The sequence below is a fragment of the Symsagittifera roscoffensis genome, chromosome 3 (genome assembly GCF_963678635.1).
Source record: "Symsagittifera roscoffensis chromosome 3, txSymRosc1.1, whole genome shotgun sequence".
NCBI lineage: Eukaryota > Metazoa > Xenacoelomorpha > Acoela > Convolutidae > Symsagittifera > Symsagittifera roscoffensis.
In genome coordinates this window covers 41940230-41962419 of record NC_087064.1, presented here as the reverse complement: position 1 = coordinate 41962419, position 22190 = coordinate 41940230, and the positions used below count along the sequence as shown (strand labels likewise).

Genomic DNA, 22190 nt, shown 5'->3' with positions numbered 1-22190 from the left:
GACGGAAGGAATCATTTCTCAAATGCTTCTCTCAAACAGTTCGACTTCTCAAGACAAGAATAACAATTTTTTTTTCATTTTTCAGAATCTTTTTTCAACTCAGTATATTTTTTATCTTAGACACCCTTGAAATGTTCCTCCTTCTCTTCATAATTTTTTGCAGTTTTTTTCGTTATTTCTCATTCCCTCAGAAAAGCCTACCTCAAGTTCTCAAAAATACTTGACCACCTCCTCAGGTAAAATATTTCAACAACTATGTTACGACATTTATTCAACAAGAAGGACATCCTTCATCTTTTAGTAACTTTTGTTACCTCTCTAATCTCTCTAATTTTGACAATATGTAAATGTATTAAAAAAAAGGCAATTATCACCTTTGCACAAACAACAATCCTCTATCATTTTCTTAGAAAAATACTATAAACAACATAGATTATATTAATAAGAAAAAATACTTCAAACATTTCAAAATTGCTAATCAACAACAAACACAACAACCCCCACCGACTACGACATCCCAGGAACTTTCAACAACACCAACGTCTACTCAAATAAATCAACTCCAATCATTAACACGCATTTCAATTCAAGAAAACCCCTATACATTTGAAGAAAGACACCCGTTAATATCAGAACCTTTAATACCCGTAGTTCGCCATGCACCTCTAAGCAAACCGCAATACGAACCAACATAAAACATCTATCCTTCTCTCCAACAAGACCATAATAGAAAAAGACATCCTAGTCAAAAACAAAATCAAACATCTACAAGAGATAGACAAATAATCAATCCCAGACGAAACAGAAAATTTTATCAACACCCAGAGTTCATTTTAATATACCCTCATCACCATCCCCAAATCCTCTAGACCTTTCCAGTAACACAATTCAAAGTACCCCACCACCATTACAAACAATTTCACAACAAAGTGCTCCAAATATACCATCGGATTACTTAGGATCAACCCCCACATCTGAGAAAATTCGTGAAAATCCGTTTAACCCCCCAACTTCAACAGATTGTCTCCCATATTGGATGACACAAGCTTTCACTCAAGGTGAGCCAAGTTAGTAAATGACCCTATAGATATCTCATCCGATGCATCTTTTTCACTACCAGAAATTTTATCACTACCTTCAACCCCTTCAACAATATCTCTAACTCCAACTACAACATTTCCACTAAATTTCCCTACAAATTTAGATGAGAGATATAGTGAACTCTTATCCAACAATATACCTCTTGGATTAGATCGGAATACTCTCGTAGCACCCCTTCCCTTATTTGGTCAACATCTTGATAGCAACAGATTACATAATTGGGCACTCAACAGGTTACAATACAGACACGATATTCACAAAGACATACAAGAAAACAATTTACAGATCCTTACACAAGACATTTTAACACTTAAATATGAAATAACAGTAAAAAATAATAATTAAGTCTATAGCCCTCTACCCTTAGCTCCACCAAACATAACAGCTCAATCTTTACCTCACGCATTTATCACAACAGAACTTATCTATAAATACGATATGTATATACAAAAAAGACACTTGGATACATAACATTCTATAACCCATAATCGGGACTATGCTACTTATGTATCTTTTAATAGTTTTTTTCGCGAAAACCATTCTCCCCTTGTTCTTTTAGAACCAACATCATATCAAAATCCCTCCCCTCGAACAGGACCACAAGATTTATTAGTTACATATTATGATTGTGAGGAAAATGAACAATAAACACCACATAAAATGCCATAAGCCAAATAACTCAATGCAAATCAGAACCACAAGAAATAGAAACAACAAAATAGTAGCAACACTTTATTCAAAAGCCCGAGCCAGAACCTTAACAGGATATAAATTCACAGCGAAAAATTCAGAGAAAAAATACATTGTTCCCAAGTCTCAAATGGAAACAAAAATAGACTCGATCATGAATCTTTCTATCAAAACAACATTGGAAGACCTTCACATCTTAACCCCGAAGACTGTAAAAACGAACTCAAACGATTAAAATTAACCACAAACAAAGGCACAAATCAAAAATTGGTAAATTTTCAAGTTTTTCCAGACTCTGCACATCAAGCAGAACTTGAAAGATATGAAGGTCATATAAAATTAGACGACAATTATCCGATCCACGGTGAACACGGACGATTAACGTATGACCTACACGATAAGAATTGGATACCACGCATCGGAATAAATAACTCTTCTAATTGTAAAGCAGACACAAAAATTAAATGATATCAAGAAATAATGTTTTTCGATTGGAAAATTCAATTTAAAAAAGTATAGTTAACACGAGATTTAAAAGACTGCACAATAATATAGCAAGGAATACGCTTACCTTGCCAAAATGACCAAGGTAATTGCGATCCTACCACACGAACAAAGGCAACCATCGTTTGATTCCCTGATGACACTTGTACGACATTTCAAGTTGCAAAAATTCACGCGAGAACGGTTAAATTTCATCAAAAATATTTCATTGAATCAATTATCTTTAAAAAAAGCAGCCCTGATAAAAAAGATCTAACAGAAATCGTTATAAAATTATCGATGAAAGAGAAAATAAATCAACACGTTTTCAAATCTACCCCGAAACAGAACTCGCCTGCAAATATAATACTCCACTTTACAAAACACAATTTGCAGAAATTCTTGTCGAATACAAAGAAGGTTTCAACATGAAAACAGGAAAATTAAAAATTAACCCAATTCAAACGTATCAAAGTTGAAGTGAAGAAAATTCATACATCCCAGTAACATTTTTGAAAAATACAGGAAATACTAGTGGAAAACTTCGTCCACAAGATAAAGATAGCACACATTTACAAGAACTATCATTCATGACCCACACTTATTTTGGCGCAATCCACTATGACATTCACTTAGTTATGAAATTGGATTACACAATAAGCAGAATTTTTCAAGAAAAGTCAGTATCAGAATTAGAAACCATCCATCACTTATGTGAACTAGAACGAACACAAATTCTACAATCCCTTGCACTAGCAGTATTAAAAAAAAACTTACGCAGGATATTTATTATCAGGCAATAGATCAAATTTTATCGATTACGAAGGATATATACTATGAAACTACACATGTACTAAAAAAGTATCACCATTATAAATTTTGAAGATAAACGATGTTATAAAAGACTCCCTATATTCTACAAAAATGAAGATTATTTTGTCGATTCACTTTCTAGATGAACATATTTTCGGGATACAGCCATCCCACGTGGATCTGAAAATAGCCACAATGTTGTACAGCTAAACCCAGATGAAGACAAATACTATCTTCTCACCCCATACCCCACACTTATTTCACCATTAAAGAATTTTCACCAGAAAATATCAGAGCTATTGCACGTAACCCCAATATAAGTTTACAATCAATAGGTATAAAATCCTGATTCGATATACAACATCACATTCGCACAAAACAATTTCAGGAACTTCAAACAAAAATGGACACAATCCAAAGACAATCAATAGATCAAGTTTTAGGAAAACTTGCCGAAACCGCAGGATTTTCAGACATCTATGCACAAGACTACAGCGGATACTTTAAAGATATAAAAGATTACATATATCTAAACGGTGAAAAATACCGTCCACAAGATTTTTCACCTATTATTATTTCTAGTTTTGTAAACCTAAAAAAACGATCTTTCGCCTTTCTAGGATAGCCCTATTACATCTTAGAAAGACTGACTATTTTATACGCCATATTTAACTTTTTTGGAATTCTCATCTACTTATTAAAAGGAATAAATAACACATGCGCAATACAAACAAGTCAACAAACAAGCAAGAGTAGCACGCATATTTTTGCAGGATTTTTTTTGGAATATTTTTAAACTCAAAAAAATAAATTCTTTTAGACGCTCAAATAAGTGAAAACAATAAAAATTATCAACCACACCAATAATACGATACTTCACAAGACAACAGAAAGACAACACCCACTGGACAACAATTACAAAATTTTCAATAATCATCTGTTATCTCTAATACCACGAAAAGTCATAGCTACCTACAAAGCCCAGTTTCTCATATCGTAGTTCATCAACCAAATATAGAAGACACATATGAACAAATCGTAGAACAGCCACAGACCACAATTTTCGTTCTCAGAACAAACACCTTTTTAGCCCACGATGAGCCGCCAAATTGGATTCCTCAACCGTTCTCTGTCTTACCAATCCAATCTCCAATGTCACTCTTCTCGCATGTCCCTTTCTGACCTCACTTCTTCTCCCTTACCCTCATTCACTTCTAATTCACTACGCATGGGTTCTGATGATTTCACAAACACAGTTTTTAGCACCATCTCACAATTCAATAATTCCGATATTGACACCCCAGATGAACTTCAGAACTCCGAGCCCAGCCCGTCTACTTTTTCGCTACCCCCTTCCGTCCGCTCCACACCCTAACTCCCAATAAAACTTCCCCAGCTCCTTCTTCCTGCACAGAAGCAACCCCAATTTTCTCCCCAATGAAAAATGATCAACCCGAACCCTCTAGCCCCGTCAATGAAGAATTAGAGCACGAACTTGACAATTTCATCACTTTACAACAGCTGCTTCAAAACACTAAGGCATTAATTATTCATCACTTATCACAATCTATTTATTCCTCCGAATCCTCCAATCCAGCCTCCACAGTAGAAGAAACCCGAGCCCACCGAGTATTCAAGCGAAAGCACCCCACTACCCAAACACTTCACCACCCCGACTGTTTTCCCTTCACCCGCAGCACACTAATGTTAAAAAAATTCTTCAAATATAATTTACGCTTTTTTCACAATATACCTACTATCACACTAATGACCAGCAACTTAATTTTGTAGACGAATATAGCCTGTTTCCCACCTTATCATGAATATCTCACTATCACTTCACAAACCTACTATCACTCCCTTTGTACAATAACCCAGCCGACAATGAAATCAGTCAATCCCGACTACCCCAACTAACTACAGCACTGCATGAAAAACAATTCACAACCATAGGACTAACACAAACATTAAATAGATTTGTTGCAGAAAAACCTAACAGATTTTCAATTAAACACTACAATCACGCTATTGCACGATATATGGAAGACACAGTCAGAGAAGAAGATGAAAATACTAACCCCCAATTAACTGAGAAATTTTTTTTTATAAAATCAGAATATGTAATTGTAATTAACAGCATGAGTAAAAATATGATAATTTTCCTTCCACCGCACTCCGAGACACCATAGCTTATGATTCTTATTTCACCAATTTTCATCACTTTTCACGAAGTTATCATTTTTTCACACCAAAAGAACGTGACTTGCTCTGCTCACACGAAATAATATTACGCATTGAACTAACCCACACAAACGACTATTATAAATTTATTCAACACCACTACATAACTAACACACCATCACGAAACCCATATCACAGATTCACAATCATTAACTCCAAATACACATCACCATACTTTCTAAACTTCATTTATTGTATAAAAAATACACGGCATCCTCCGTAACTATGATCCAATATGACAAAAGTATATATTCTGCCCACTAATCAAACCCTTTGATGTTGAAGAATCCCGCCCACTAATCATCCCCCACGAATATATACGGCCCATCGAAGTCCACATTCTAGAATACATTCACAATACTAAGTACAATCACAAGCTATATAACCTAATCCAAAATACATCGCATGAATTCTCACTCAATAAAGACGAGCACAACATCATCCGAGCACTCGAGCTTCTATGGCCTCTCCTTCAGACTAAAAATGTCACCCGCATGCTTGCCAAACTCCTCACATCATCTGTCACTATTCGCACTAATTTTCCAAGATTGTTTGCCGACGACAACCCTTTGTAAGTATCCCCTTACTATTTTAATATACCCTCATCACCATCCCCAAATCGTCTAGACCTTTCCAGTAACACAATTCAATGTATCCCACCACCGTTACAAACAATTTCACAACAAAGTGCTCCAAACATACCATCGGGTTACTTAGGATCAACCCCCACATCTGAGAAAATTCGTGAAAATCCGTTTAACCCCCCAACTTCAACACATTGTCTCCCATATTGGATGACACAAGCTTTCACTCAAGGTGAGCCAAGTTAGTGAGTGACCCTATAGATATCTCATCCAATACATCTTTTTCACTAACAGAAACTCTATCACTACCTTCAACACCTTCAACAATAAGTCTAACTCCAACTACAACATTTCCACTAAATTTCCCTACAAATTTAGATGAGAGATATAGTGAACTCTTAACCAACAATATACCTCTACGATTACACATCAAAAGAACGTGACTTGCTCTGCTCACACGAAATAATATTACGCATTGAACTAACCCACACAAACGACTATTATAAATTTATTCAACACCACTACATAACTAACACACCATCACGAAACCCATATCACAGATTCACAATCATTAACTCCAAATACACATCACCATACTTTCTAAACTTCATTTATTGTATAAAAAATACACGTCATCCTCCGTAACTATGATCCAATATGACAAAAGTATATATTCTGCCCACTAATCAAATCCTTTGATGTTGAAGAATCCCGCCCACTAATCATCCCCCACGAATATATACGGCCCATCGAAGTCCACATTCTAGAACAAATTCACAGTACTAAGTACAATCACAAGCTATATAACATAATCCAAAATACATCGCATGAATTCTCACTCAATAAAGACGAGCACAACATCATCCGAGCACTCGACCTTCTATGGCCTCTCCTTCAGACTAAAAATGTCATCCGCATGCTTGTCAAACTCCTCACATCATCTGACACTATTCGCACCAATTTTCCAAGATTGTTTGCCGACGACAACCCTTTGTAAGTATGATTAAATAATTTAACTAATGAATTCAAAGACATACTAACCATTCTTTATATATGTCTCACTTTTCTTTTTTAGATTTCACCGTACATTCATCTTAAACAAAGAAAAACAAATAAAAATTGTAAACTCTTTTCTATAAACTTTTCAAATTCAATTTAACAATCGCAGTATGTAATTGAAGTAGTAAATTTTTTCTTTTAAAAGCAGTGTTTATAAAATTAAAATTCCATGGCAGTAAATCAATATTTCTAATGTAAATTCATAAAAAAATTGCAAATAAATTGAAGAAAACTAACCTTTTTACTAGACGCTCGTTTTGTAAAATTGAATTCTTCACTCGCCCATAAATAACACACTCTTTCCACAATCGCACAGCTCGCCCACGAATAAATGTTTAAATAATGAATTTCAAGTTTTAACTTTCACTGATAACAACTAACTTGTTTTCACACGTTTCAAACTTTCCCTTAACCCGGTCGGAAGGAATTATAAAAGTAAGCTAAACTGACCAACGCAGCCTACTAACGCAACAAAATCACAAACTAAGAGCATGACTAAGCAAGAAAGTCCCACGGTACCCAAACCGGATTGAACCCAGATTAAAACTGGATAAATTATTCTTTTGAAAACCACAAAAAAGTCAAAAGACAAACCCAAAACAAATGATTCTACTTTTGAGAAAAAGACAACCAAAACAAAAAAGAGAAGAACACGAAATGAAAATGTTACAAAAAGTTGAACATACAAAGAGACTCTGCACAAGGGACCATTAAAATATAGCCCACTACTGGCCTCACCCACCAGAACGACGTCGCTCGAAGTACATGCCCACACCATGCACTACGACTCCGATACTCTATTACACTCTTTAACTCTTTAAAACAACCGAACTTAAATAAAACGCTTTTGCGACAACAAACAATAAATCATAACTTAAAATAAAACTTAACTAACAAGATGAAAATATATAAATGCAGTATGTAAAGATTTCTTAGAGCACAAGAAACGAGCAGCAAAGGAGAAGATAACTCGACTACATTCCAACTCTGGAATGTCAAATCTATTTGGTTTGCTGCCGTAGTCACTACCCTCAAAGGATTTTAAGTATGGACTCAACATCGCTCAAAGGAAACCCATTGAACCAGACCAATGGTCATCTCGATGTTGATCTCACATACCGATCCTAGTCACTTGGCACTTCACACGAAAAAGTCAAGTTTCATACTGCACGTAGTCTCGCTCCAAACTTAATTAAATCGATACATCATTGCATCGATCAGAAGTCTTGACACAATCACCCAAGACTACCCACGATCAACGAGTCCCATCTTGAAACACGAACAAACTTATCTTCTTTCATCTACACGAACAACTACATCTCTCCCCTCTTCAAGAATTCACTGCTCAAAACTTCCAAAGAAAACTACCCCAAAGAATAAGAAATCTCGCCATCCGTCCTTCATTACAATAATTATTTAAAAACTAAAAACTCTTTAAACACCGGATGGGTGGAACCAGTTTTGGACTAGTATTTATAAACCAATTATTTTATTGATAAAACTATCTCTATGTAATTTTACTGACTAACCAATCATATTCCATCCCTAGCACTGACAATTATTTGTAGTGTTGATACTTGTAGTTTCAGCACCAGAAAAACTTAAATAAATCTTAGACTACAGTTGTTCTCCTTCTGGATAAACTCCAAGAACTAACTCGCGAAAACCAGTATACACTAGATCTATTGAGACTAGGAGATAAAAGAGTAAGATTAAGATTGGTATTAGACTAGGAAGTTGCACGAATCTATCCGGCCGAAAATAAGAGCGTGACGAACAGACGGTGCACCTTATCTGAAATTAATCTATGAGTACAGACCGAAGGTCATAACTTTCCGTTTCTATCATTTCTCCACATTCCAAACAGTTATTTTGTTGAGCAAAGCGGTTCATTTCTGCGGTTCAAGGCCGTTATTTTTGCGCCTAGAACTTTCGCATTGCAATCCAAATTGGTCAGATTCTAAAGGGACGCAACAAATCTAAATTATGATTTGAATTTTGAGCATCGATATTTTTCGGATGATATAAAATCATTGTCAAAAATTAGTATTTTGACAGAGAGGCGAAGCTGCGCTTCGCAAATACTAGCGAGAAAACGAAAAAAAAAACCAGCTTTATAAAGTGAAACAAGTAAAGATAGAAATAAGCCTCGAATTAGTAAAACTTTATCAAGTGCATCAATATTTTGACTTTTTCCTTAACAAAAAATCAGCAAGACCTATATAAGAGTCTTCACTACGTTCATTACTCCGTACACTTCGAATTGTACCAGAAGATTTCAGGAAAAAGCTGATTTTCTGATCATTACTGATGGGTTGTTGAGAACTCCAGTGTTGAATCCGAATGACAGTCCAGTGCAGGACACAGCGGAGAAGATGGAGAACAAAAGAGTGCCTGTCACTTGACTGCCCCCGCCATTCCCACTCGCCCTTTCTTCATTGTCGTGCAGAGCTCTTTGGTCCTCCGAGCGCGCCATGTTCGACTTCTGGTCTAGAGAGGAGTAAAATGGCTTCATTGTTTGAAGTTTTCAGATTTAGAAATTTATCAGCAACTCAAAAAAACGAATGATGATTAATCAACTAATAGCTGGCAATAGTGAATCTTTTCTATATAGAAGCTCGAAGTCAAACTTCAAATGAATTTCAGCAATATGTCGTGACATTTGCAGAAAAATAACAAGAAGAAAATGAGTCAATGGAAAAATGGCACTCTGAAATTGATAGCATTGAACTTTGTAAGGGACAAATAACAAATGTCGTCAACCTTTTTTTGGTTAATGTCAGAACAGAACAATTTAAAAGGTGAAAAATTTGTTTCTTTAAACGGGAGTTTCCAACACCTATCTTAATTTCAATAAGTTCAATATATCATCCCCAACTATTGGCACAAAATTAAAACCTTCATTTTTCAAAAACCACAAGAAAATTTTCGGCTGCTGAAATTTTGGAATTTCAGAATCAGAAACATTTCCTCGCTTATATGGTTGTAGTTGAACCAAATATGATCAAGTTTCAGTAATCTCAGCAATGAGATACGGAATAGTTCAACAAAGGAAACAGAATGTTAACACGAGTTCTTGTTGCACAAATTAAAAAGAAAATCGGAAACCGCTAAATTTAAGTCCGGCACAGAGGCGAAGCTCACCTTATCGCCAGTTCCGATTTAAAGTAATGACTATGATTACGGGCAGACAAAAAAATTGTAGCAGACGAGAATCAGACGACAATATCCGCTAGGCGAAACTTCCTGAAGTCTTAAAAAATTATATAGAACTGTCCAAATTGGTACCGAACGGAACTTTCAATAACATACAGACAAATATTGCAATGAAAAATTGATTCGGGTTTGCATTTATCTATAGGGCCATGAAACAATTGAAAAACAAGACTATTTAAAAAAAATCAAAAACTCCTTTCAAAATGCGCTTAAAATATATCGTGTTTATGCTATTTCTGCTAATTTCAGTACGAGGCCAAACTGTGCACTGGATAGTGTCTGTATGTTCCTGGATTCCAGAGACAAATCTTTAAACATGTTCCAAAAAGTAAGAGGATTCCACTTACAAAAGTTTCGCGGATTCCGCGTACAAATAGCTGTAACGTAAATTTTGTCGGCACAGTTATTTTGTTGCGGATTCTGCAGCAAGCAAATATAGCTAGTTGTTCTGGATTGTTGTTGTGTGTGACGGCCTTTTATCTTGAAATAAGGGGCTAGAAAAGCTCAGTCTTCTGGACAAACTTCAGCATGTTCTCGGGGGCCGTCTGCAGCAGTTTCAAGTCCGGTTGATCGCCGAGGCAGGTCTTTCTTTCGGCCTCCCATCATGGGCAGAAGAGGAGGAATTACTCAGGGTCTTCTTCGTCCTTGGTCCCGCAGTGCTCGCAAGAGGGATCTTCGGTGTTTCCGTGTCGGTGTTTTGTTGCTTTCAGTGGTATGTGGCGGTTCAGTCGGAGTCGGTGTAAGGTAGTTTCTTCGGTCCGCGATCTGCCTGTGACTGACTCCAGGAACTCTCCGCCTGTAGCTCTTCTGTGTATAGACTCTGGATCGGTTTTCAGCAGGTAGTGTTCTAAGAAGCGCGGTTCTCTTTCGTCTTTGAGCAGTTTTTTCACATCCGTGCTGTCGATGTCGTTAAGTCGGTTCTTGGCTGTTGTTCTGAAGCAGGGGCGAAAAACTCGTGTTCCGTGCGCTTTCAGTCTTCGTCGGGGGCGTCTGTTGTCATGTGCGCCAGGTAGTGGCTCGAGTCCAGGTTTTCGATTTTGTTGAAGAGCCTGGCTGATTCCTCTTCGGCAACATGAAGGATCGGTGGAAGCTGAGCTTCGCGGCAGGTTGCTGCGGCGTCCGATCATTTGGGCGCTCCCGTGATTATTCTTGCCACTTGGTAGTTCAGTGATTCCGCAGCTGTATGTGGATTCCACAAAATGTAAGTGGAATGCGCAAAATGTAAGTGGAATCCGTAAATATAAGTGGAATCCGCAAACAAAATATGGATTCCACTTACAAACTGCGGATTTCACTTACAACTTGCGGATTCCGCTTATAGTTGCGGATTCCGAAACAGCTCAATGTAACTATACACATGTCTTATTATTCGTTTGTGGATTCCACAAACTGTTCTGGATTCCGCAAAAACAGTTGCGGATTCCGCAAATTTGCCTATTTTTGGAGCAATTTTGAGCGGTACAATGTTTTAAGTATTTGTGTGTGGAATCCAAAACAGCAAAGAAGATCAAAAACAGTAGAAATGTTGAGGATTCTGTGACAAATCGGATTTTGGCCTGTTGCGGAATCCGTTTACAATGCACGGAATGTACAGTTTGTCCTCGTAATGTTACTACATCAGTGCTTTAAGCAGTTCATTGTTCCGACTTTCGATACGAAAGTAACTGAATACTTGTGCTCGGGAAGGGTTTTTATCTTCAAGCCAATTTAGACTTTTTAACTAGCCAATTTTCACGGAATTTTTTTTTACATCATTCAAAGGGTTTTGTTCAATTTTCGTAAATTTATGGGGGTTTAAAAATTGCCACTTTGGGACAATTAACGCGCAATATTTTTTCGCGCTCTTTACGCGTAAGTGGAGATTAAATCAGTTTCACAAATCGTTCAAAATTGATTGAAGGGAGATTTTTCGCCATAATTGATATGTTACTACGAGCCCCTACTTCCCCCCTTTGATACTTTTTCAGAAATCCATTTTTGGCCGAACGACCCTAAAATTTTTCTAAAGGCGCCTTGGGCGCCAATATATACTAACTTTGAGGGCCAAAAAAAACGCGATTTTTTTTTGTCAAAATTTTTCAAAAAGTGCCCAAGACGGCTTTTCAAAAAGTGCCCAAAAACGGCAAATAGGGGCAAAACAGTGCTTTGGGAGAGCTCGAAAAATCAATTTGGTCGACCTTAAAAAAATGTCGTCAAAATTTTCGAAATTTTTTTGAAAATCCAACTCCCCCCCCCCCCCCCCCGCCCTAGATCCGCCCTTGAAAGACGATTATCTAAAAGGTAGTTAAATAGAAATTTCTAAGATGCAGTCAGTGATTTTTAAGTAACTAAAACAGCATTTGAAAGTAGCAAGACTTGAAAGTCACAGCATATTTGTAAGAAAAGTTCTTAACGGGAAAAAGTACACTTCCCGATTACAAGCACACTTGCTCTCGCAAGTCTAATAATACCTGATTTTTTCGAACAAGAATTTTTGCGCACAAAACAACGCAAAAAAATCATTGTGTCATAAAACAAACCAAAATCGTTTTGACTTTTTGCTAACTAACTCAATTTGAGAAAACCGAATCAAAAGGTAAATTTATATTTAGCAGACAAATCTGAAAACTAAAATCCATTTTCGAAGTCGATCACGTTTTTCGTGATCTTTAGTTTTTTGCTGTTCAATGAAGCAGTTTGCCTTCCTTTTAAAAAGCAAATGAGGTGAACTTAAAAAAAAAAGAAATCAAAACTGATTTAGACGTGATCGACAACTGCTGTCTTCACAATCGAAACAATTTTTTGCAGAAATTCATGAATTTTTTAAATTTTGCATTTCCAAAAAGGAACTAAAACAAGAAACTTCAAAACGCAATTTGAATGGGGTTAAGTTTCTATCGCATTACTTTATCAGCTTACTTATATAAGCCTTTTAAGAGGCCTACTCGCTCGCTTCATTCTTTCGAAAATAGAGAAAAAAGATTCCAAACCAGTTTTTCTCAACAGAAAAAAGGCAATCATGAATTAAAAGGCTTCAATATGATATGATATATCACAACTCACTCCGTAGATTATTTGTGGTAACGAACCGCAGACAAAATTTCTCTCCACTTTATACGGTCGGAACACTAAGATTCAAAGATTCTAGATACAAAAATTGAAACCTCGAGTCAAATATTTATGTGTGAATTGATTTAGCGATTTGAAAAAGGAACGAAAACTGAGCCATAAAATAAATGAGGCGAAGGCCAATAAAACAGAAAATTAGAAAAACCTAAACTTCTTAAACTAAATACAAAATTTCTTTTGCACAATTAGGTTTTTAACACCGCATCTCAAATGGTGATTTTTTTTGAAGTAACGTTCATAGCACTTAAAATAAAAAATCTTTCCGAGACGTCCCTAAATTATTCAACTCGAATTCTGATTGCTCAAACTTACATCTAACTTCATTAATCGTATGTTGTTTAGCTCGCTGTTTTTGGCGATGCCTCAGCAACCAATCGGCCATGCATCAGCGTGTATGTGACACGCTGTGAAAGTCATCACGGAATGACAAATCACTCACACGGCGTAAAAATTGTTGAGTAGTTCTTGGAAAAAATGAACAGTTTTTAGGACTCGGCTTTTTCGGGACTTACATGATTGGTTTTTCAGTTTCGGAAAGCCTTTCAATTCACATGTAAGGCTTATATCAAAGACGCGAAGCGGAGCTTCGCACCACTTGCGATTAAACGCAAACAGAAAACAAAAGTAGAAAAAATGGAAAAACGTTGAAAAAACTAAGTCTACCAAAAATTAATTTTTCGTGAGTCTCGATAGAAGTACATTCTAGGCTAGCATGGTAGAAACTTGATTATTAAACAGAGTCGAAGCTGAGCTTCGCATTAATTGCAATACAAAGCAAGAAAGCCGCAAAGTAAAAAAAAATCTAAAATGTTGAAAAGACTAGATATATCAAAAGAAAACATAAGGCTAGTTTTCAAACAAAAAACATGCCAAGACCATGAAATGTTAAATATGCATCGGAAGAAAGTTTACCAAACGGTAACAAAGCCGTAAAATACATTGGTAGAAATCCTTTCAACGGAAAAATGTTCAAGATGACTTAATTTAATAAGTCTACTTCACCCTCAAAACACAGACACGCACACACAACATTTTTTCGCTGGTCGAAAAACGCAATATACCATTAAACCGCCATAAAATAGGCCAAAACTTAACAAGCCGAAAGAAAAGGCAATGAAAAAAAGCCCAAAAAAATTAGTTGTCATGAAAACACGCGAACTAGAATTTCTATTTAGATTTTTAGCGCTTTTTGCGATACAGATGTGAGCAATAAGAAAAATATTTTCCTTGAAATGAACCGAAATTAGGTCACTAAGCCGATAAAAAATAGGCCCAAATCATTTGGTCAGAATTAAAATTTCAACCTAAAAAGAAAACATAAAAAGTCAAGGTTAGTAAAACAACAAACATCAGAGGTAAATCAGAACACTAAAAGCAATTATTATGTATAAAAAAAACTACAAAAGTAACACTTCTACAAAATGACAACTAAGTCGACAAAATATAAACAGACAAATAATGACGCGACAATTTTTTTGTGAAACGGAATACTTCGTTTATACAAAAAAACAGGTCCTGTCAGATTTGAACCCAGGACCCTTGCCGTCCCAGGTGTGATCGCAACCTCCGGACCAATTGTGCCGGAAACAAACATAAAGTACCCCATTGCAAAACCCTTGCTATCACGAGGCTAATTAGCGACAACGCAATATACAACGATGAAAAAAAGCCGATAATCTTTGAGCAGACACAAGTTGAGCAGTAAAAGAAATTCTACCTAAGAATAAAAAGCCCCACCTGAGACTAGAACAAACAACAAATGCACTTTCACTTTCAAGGGAGGTTGCCTACAGCACAAGAAAAAAAATCAGTGATGTGGCAAGTAAGCCGAAAATCATTGAGCAGACACCTGTTGCGCCGAAATAATATAAAAAAACTGAAACGTTTCAAGTCCACCTCCCTCATCCTGCAAAAAACAACACTCGCAATTGCAATGAAAAATGCTTATGGGCCAAACAAGATGTCTGATGTGGCAATTAAGCCGAGAAATGTTTAGCGGAATCATGGAAGTCCAACAATTCAGCTTTCACCGAGTTTTTTTCTCATTTGCATACATGCTCAAAAAACAAGGTCCGGCTGAGACTCGAACTCCAGACATAAGGGAACAAAGCCGACGGCGGTAGCTCTAGACCAGGAGGAACCTGGAGCTTAAGAAGATTCATTGAAAATCAAGTTGAAAAAAGTTAAAACGTGTAAGAAAAGTTGTTTACTGGAAGAAGTCTTATTCCCGATTTCAAAAATTCCACCTCAGTCTAACAATTCCCGCCTGAGACTAGAATGAACAACACTTGCATTTTCGCTTTCAAGGGGGTTTGCCTACAGCACAAGAAAAAAATCAGTGATGTGGCAACTAAGAGGACAATCATTGAGCAGACAACTGTTGCGCCGAAAAAAATTTAAAACGTTTCAATTCCACCTTCCTCATCCTGCAAAGAACAACACTCGCAATTGTACTGAAAGATGCTTATAGGCCAAACAAGATGTCTGATGTGGCAACTAAGCCGACAAAAATTTAGCGGAATTATGGAAGTCCAACAATTCAGCTTTTACCGAGTTTTTTTCAAATGCATACATGCTGAAAAAACAAGGTCCGGCTGAGAGTCGAACCCCAGACCTCAGGGAACAAAGTCGACGGCGGTAGCTCTAGGCCATGAGGAACCTGGATGTTGAAAAGAATCCTTAAAAATCAAAATAGAGAAAAGTTAAAACGTGTAAGAAAAGTTGTTTACTGGAAAAATCTTATTCCCGATTTCAAGACACTTGCTCTCGCAAGTCTAATAATACCTAATTTTTTTGAGCAGGAATTTTTGGCCACGAAACAATGCAATAAAAGTTCACTATGTCATAAAACAAACCGAAACCGTTTAATCGAAAATGTATACAAAAAATATATTTAACATCAGACTTGGTAAAATGACAACTTACAAACTTTCAACATCAATTTCAAAATCAAAATAAAATCCAAGCTTAAAAAAGCCAAAAAACACTACCAAAAACAAACAAAATTAATTTTAAACAGAGGCGAAGCACGACAAAAAAGCAGCTGTACAAAAAGCAATAAAAAAGTAGAAATAGGCCTCAAATTGGCAAAAAAACGGCTATGAATGAGATTCGAACATCCGACCTAGAGATTAAGAGTCTTATACCCTAAACACTCAGCTACGAAAGCTTAATAGGTTATATCCAAACACTAGTCACAAATAAAGCAGAGAACAGATGCTATGCAATTTCCAAAGCTACAATGAAATTTCCAGATAAGATACCTTTTAATGAACACTTTTATTTGCGAGTAAGGCGAGGAAAAAAAGAAGGTTCGTAACAATACATTAAGCTGACGCTAGTGTACAAAAACGGAAAATGAACTGACGGAAACTAGGCCGAAAACAACGAATCCAAAAAAACTTTTATTTGATAGAATCCAAAAAAAACTTTTAAGGTAGTTTTATTTGATTTCTGTGCCTAAATACATTCACAGGAAAGAAATCGAGTACTTAATAAAATGCCCTTGCTTATCGCCAGGGTAAATAATCACCTGAATTGAAGCGATGATTCCGTTGAGTTCCAAAATTCAAGTTGAAAGCTTCAGTAGGAAAGGTACGCAGCCTTCAAATGTTCAGACTTGGTTAACAATTATTGGTTCATGAGTTTTTTTCTCAAGTTGTAACCCTTCAGATTGAAAATGCCTTTTAAAGTAAGGTGAGTTGATTAGTTAATGCGTCAAAACAACAAGTTTGTGAATCGATAAATAAAGATACTACGTAATAGATCCATTTGGAATCGATAACTTCAAATTCAGATGAAAATCAAACATGAAAGTTAATGATTTTAGTTATGGATTGACCGTATACTCACTCCTTCTCCAACTAGCCTACCATAATCTCCCCTAGCCATGTCTTAACTTTGAAAAATAATCCTGTATAACACAAGCAGTTCGAACAAACGCGCTATTTGATTGGGTTTCCAAATTTTGATGTTCGATTGTATGTTTGCAGTTAATCCCTTAAATTGAATTTTTCAATAATTTTTGGCTACACTGAAAAATCCGCGTTTTCTCCCCCTTAAACTGACTGGGGTGAGATTTTACGATTAATCCGACTTAATCGTTTATTATGTATTAAGAAGAAACTGAGCAAAGGGGTCACTAAATTTGGATACAGGATTGAACGAACAGTCAAAAAAAATTTGTGAACAAACGATCTCACTTATCTTTCCAAGTTGGATAGCGACAAACTATCCGAATGACCCAAATAGTTTGAGATACTCGATAGGGCGTAATTTAAACTATTTTGAAAAAGCGCTCACATTTAAGGTCAATGGACTTTTCTAAATTATAAAAGCCGCAGAAAGTATTTGAGTATGAGCAGAAGTCGATCGAAACGTATAGAAAATAATGAAGTATATCTGTTTAGTTTTTCGACTTCCTTTTTCTTTTGCAACATATTGGATTTTGTTTGTCAATTTCAAATTCTTTTTTTTTCCATCATTTTCCTTATAAAGCAAAATGTTTCATTGAAAACTAGAGCCAAAGAACTTACATTCTACCTCAGAGCAGTTGTTTCAGGAGAAAAGTTGTTTACTGGAAAAAGTCTTATTCCCGATTTCAAGACACTTGCTCTCGCAAGTCTAATAATACCTAATTTTTTCGAGCAGGAATTTTTGCCCACGAAACAATGCAATAAAAATTCACTATGTCATAAAACAAACCGAAACCATTTAATCGAAAATGTATACAAAAAAAAAATATTTAACATCAGACTTGGTAAAATGACAACTTACAAACTTTCAACATCAATTTCAAAATCAAAATAAAATCCAAGCTTAAAAAAGCCAAAAAACACTACCAAAAACAAACAAAATTAATCTTAAGCACAGAGGCGAAGCACGACAAAAAAGCAGCTCTACAAAAAGCAATAAAAAAGTAGAAATAGGCCTCAAATTGGCAAAAAAATCGGCTATGAATGAGATTCGAACATGCGACCTAGAGATTAAGAGTCTTACACCCTAACCACTCAGCTACGAAAGCTTAATAGGTTATATCCAAACACTAGTCACAAATAAAGCAGAGAACAGATGCTATGCAATTTCCAAAGCTACAAGGAAATTTCCAGATAAGTTACCTTTTAATGAACACTTTTATTTGCGAGTAAGGCGAGGAAAAAAAGAAGGTTCGTAACAATACATTAAGCTGACGCTAGTTTACAAAAACGGAAAATGAACTGACGGAAACAACGAATCCAAAAAAAATCTTAGAATTTTTTTTCAAGAAAATTAATTCGAAAAAACTAACACCGGAAACAGGCTACACCTATTTACGACCTAAATGAAGGTAGTTTTATTTGAATTCTGTGCCTAAATACATTCAGAGGAAAGAAATCGAGTACTTAATTAAAATACCCTTGCTTATCGCCAGAGTAAATAATCACCTGAATTGAAGCGATGATTCCGTTGAGTTCCAAAATTCAAGTTGAAAGCTTCAGTAGGAAAGGTACGCAGCCTTCAAATGTTCAGACTTGGTTAACAATTATTGGTTCATGAGTTTTGTTCTCAAGTTGTAACCCTTCAGATTGAAAATGCCTTTTAAAGTAAGGTGAGTTGATTAGTTAATGCGTCAAAACAACAAGTTTGTGAATCGATAAATAAAGATACTACGTAATAGATCCATTTGGAATCGATAACTTCAAATTCAGATGAAAATCAAACATGAAAGTTAATGATTTTAGTTATGGATTGACCGTATACTCACTCCTTCTCCAACTAGCCTACCATAATCTCCCCTAGCCATGTCTTAATTTTGAAAAATAATGCTGTATAACACAAGCAGTTCGAACAAACGCGCTATTTGATTGGGTTTCCAAATTTTGATGCCAGATTGTATTTGTTTGCAGTTAATCCCTTAAATTGAAGTTTTCAATAATTTTTGGCTACACTGAAAAATCCGCATTTTCTCCCCCTTAAACTGACTGGGGTGAGATTTTACGATTAATCCGACTTAATCGTTTATTATGTATTAAGAAGAAACTGAGCAAAGGGGTCACTAAATTTGGATACAGGATTGAACGAACAGTCAAAAAAAAATTGTGAACAAACGCTCTCACTTATCTTTCCAAGTTGGATAGCGATAAACTATCCGAATGACCCAAATAGTTTGAGATACTCGATAGGGCGTAATTTAAACTATTTTGAAAAAGCGCTCACATTTAAGGTCAATGGACTTTTCTAAATTATAAAAGCCGCAGAAAGTATTTGAGTATGAGCAGAAGTCGATCGAAACGTATAGAAAATAATGAAGTATATCTGTTTAGTTTTTCGACTTCCTTTTTCTTTTGCAACATATTGGATTTTTTGTTTGTCAATTTCAAATTCTTTTTTTTCCATCATTTTCCTTATAAAGCAAAATGTTTCATTGAAAACTAGAGCGAATGAACTTACATTCTACCTCAGAGCAGTTGTTTCAGGAGTCATTGCGGTTTATGAGAACGGTTCCAGCTGCAGATCAAATACCCCCAACTCTTGTAAGAATCCACACACCTCACCTATCCATTACTGAATCTCGAACAATTGACTGATTTTTACATTGGGAAAGCATCATATCAAGAATCTATTTACAAGAGAATTAGGGGTGGGGTCGTTCAATTGACCAAAGACGATAATAAATTACGTGACTTCTCATATCAGGGCAGATCACTGGTCGTTCCGACTGCCCTTCAACTATCAATATATAGTTTGAACAGGACTGGTCGTATGTTACTTTAACACACGCCAATTTTTCATATTTTAACTATACTTGAGAAAACTAGATCAATAGATAATTTTTTTGTACTCGAAGAGCGTAGATAGTAAACCTCTTAGCAATTTAATTTGAATTGAGCTCGAAAAAATCAAACAGCTTTATAGTCAAATTTCAGTTTGAGCGTTTAATACTTTTGTTACAAAAAGAACTAACCACATGTACTAAGTTCTTTTCATGCATTAAATTTAATTTACATGCGAATTAAGTGTCAACGCATATTCTTACTTAGGTCATTTGGCGCTTGTAGTTTTGTGTTTAATTTTTTATAATTCAGACAACTCAAAAAGCTCCCAGGGGATGTGTTATATCAATCACATCTTTTCTATCGTATTCGAAGTTTTGACATTATAAAGCTATTTTGTTCTTCGAGCTTAATTTGAATCCCTCACTGAGAAAACGCCACACATTTTTTCTTTAATATTTGCAATGTTTACTGAGGTCGGAATAATCTGAGCTAGTTGCTACTACTGCTATTTCTGTAAACATAGAGAGGCGAAGCAGAGCTTCGCACCACTTGGGATACATCACTAACATGGAATGGCTAGCTAGGCCAAAAAAAAATTGGCCGGGGCTCAAAGACCAATTTTTTCAATGGTGAAAAATTCTGCATCTTTCAATAATTTTTTATGAAACAATTTGAATCACGAATGAAATTATTTTAAGAATAATCAGGCCGACAGTGACAATTGTCGCCTTAATGTAGCATTGGAATAAAAACTACAAAGTGGTACGAAGTCAAAAATGGTTTCCCACTCTTTAACCCTACGATATTTAACACCCTCTGTTTACAACCCCGTAACATGATAACCTCACAACAATTTAACCCCCTTTTAATGACGATAATTTGTTTCAAATTAAGTCCTTTTTATAAGTACAGAAGTAGTCCAATTGAGCTTACTAATTGAGGCCTGAAAAGCTAGTCTTAATTCACTTGATGCCTCTAGCATCTCAAAAATAATTGCATTTCGATTAGTTTGAGAAATAATCCCTCACTCACGCGTTTAAAACAGAGATAACCTACATGGTGCTAATTGAAGGCAACAAAAGACGTTTGTGAGTTTTATAAAAAAAAATCATACTGCCTATTTCTTTAACCATTGTTATACCACTCTATCAGATCAGATATAATGTTTGAAGCGTCATCCCATTTTACTTTATCTTCGAAAAACTAACAAATGCTAGTGGTATCAGGCCACGAGTATTACCTTAAACGCAAAAACAAGACAACCACAAATTGGAACTGCTCAAAGTACCAAACCCATAAATGCCACGCAACAGCAATTACGGATGGAGAAAACTTTGATGCTCGACTAGTTTTGAAAAACATCAAGGATCTAAGCGATAGTAACACCCCAACCGTCGCAGTCGCCATTCAGCCCATTACAGACAACATTGCCACTCAACTAGCCCTACCATCCAAAGAAAATTTAGTTCGCACCGCACAACGAGCGCGCAAGCAACGAGAAGAAGTCTTACCAGTCTCCCCAGCAACCAGAAAAACCTGGCCCAGAAAAAAACCCTAAAAATCTGAGCGAAAATTGCTTAACCTTAGCATAAAGATAATTATATCCAAACAAACGACGCAACGTGAGGTTACTAAGCCGATAGAGCATGGCGAAACCTGTTCACTCGAACTAACCTTTTAAGGAAACCAAATTCACCCAGAGGCGATAAAAACAAATATTGCAATACATGATAGTAAATAGAAAACGAGACGGGAGTCGCTTTTATTTGAAAAGTTGAGTGAAAACATTACTTAAACAAAGTCGAAACTTTTTACGACCCAAAACTCCAGACACACAAGCATAAGAAAAATTTTCGCCTTCAAAACGGCGCACTTAAGATTACTACGCCCGCATAACATAATTTGATGAAATTTGAGGGAAGAAAAACAAATGAAAAGCATAATTCAAAACCAGAATTTAACAAATTACAACCGACTTTCAATTTTATTATGATTTCTTTTAATTTAAAAAAAAACATTCTTTGAAATTTCGGCTGCTAAAAAAGTGAAACAATTTTTTAAAAAAACGCATTTAAAAAATGGAAAATGAACTGATGAAAATTTTGACGAAAAACAATTCCGAAAAAATTCAAACTTTTAT

The 22190-nt window shown here is 35.8% G+C and overlaps 1 protein-coding gene across 4 annotated transcripts in view; it reads right to left on the bottom strand.

Annotated features, from left to right (window-relative positions):
• The window catches only part of LOC134841622 (solute carrier family 2, facilitated glucose transporter member 1-like), a 33132-nt gene extending 13291 nt beyond the window's left edge, over positions 1-19841 (bottom strand). The window contains exons 1-2 of one of the 4 annotated variants that reach the window (XM_063857650.1): positions 19725-19841; positions 9280-9461 (exon numbers count right to left, since the gene is read on the bottom strand). In XM_063857650.1, the coding sequence (XP_063713720.1) occupies positions 9280-9447 (168 nt within the window). In that variant the 5' untranslated portion in view covers positions 9448-9461; positions 19725-19841. Of the gene's footprint in view, positions 1-9279; positions 9632-16827; positions 17157-17830; positions 17860-19724 lie in introns of those variants that run through there. The other 3 variants (XM_063857651.1, XM_063857652.1, XM_063857649.1) reach the window with 3 other exon arrangements.
• Between the last annotated feature and the right edge of the window lie 2349 nt (positions 19842-22190).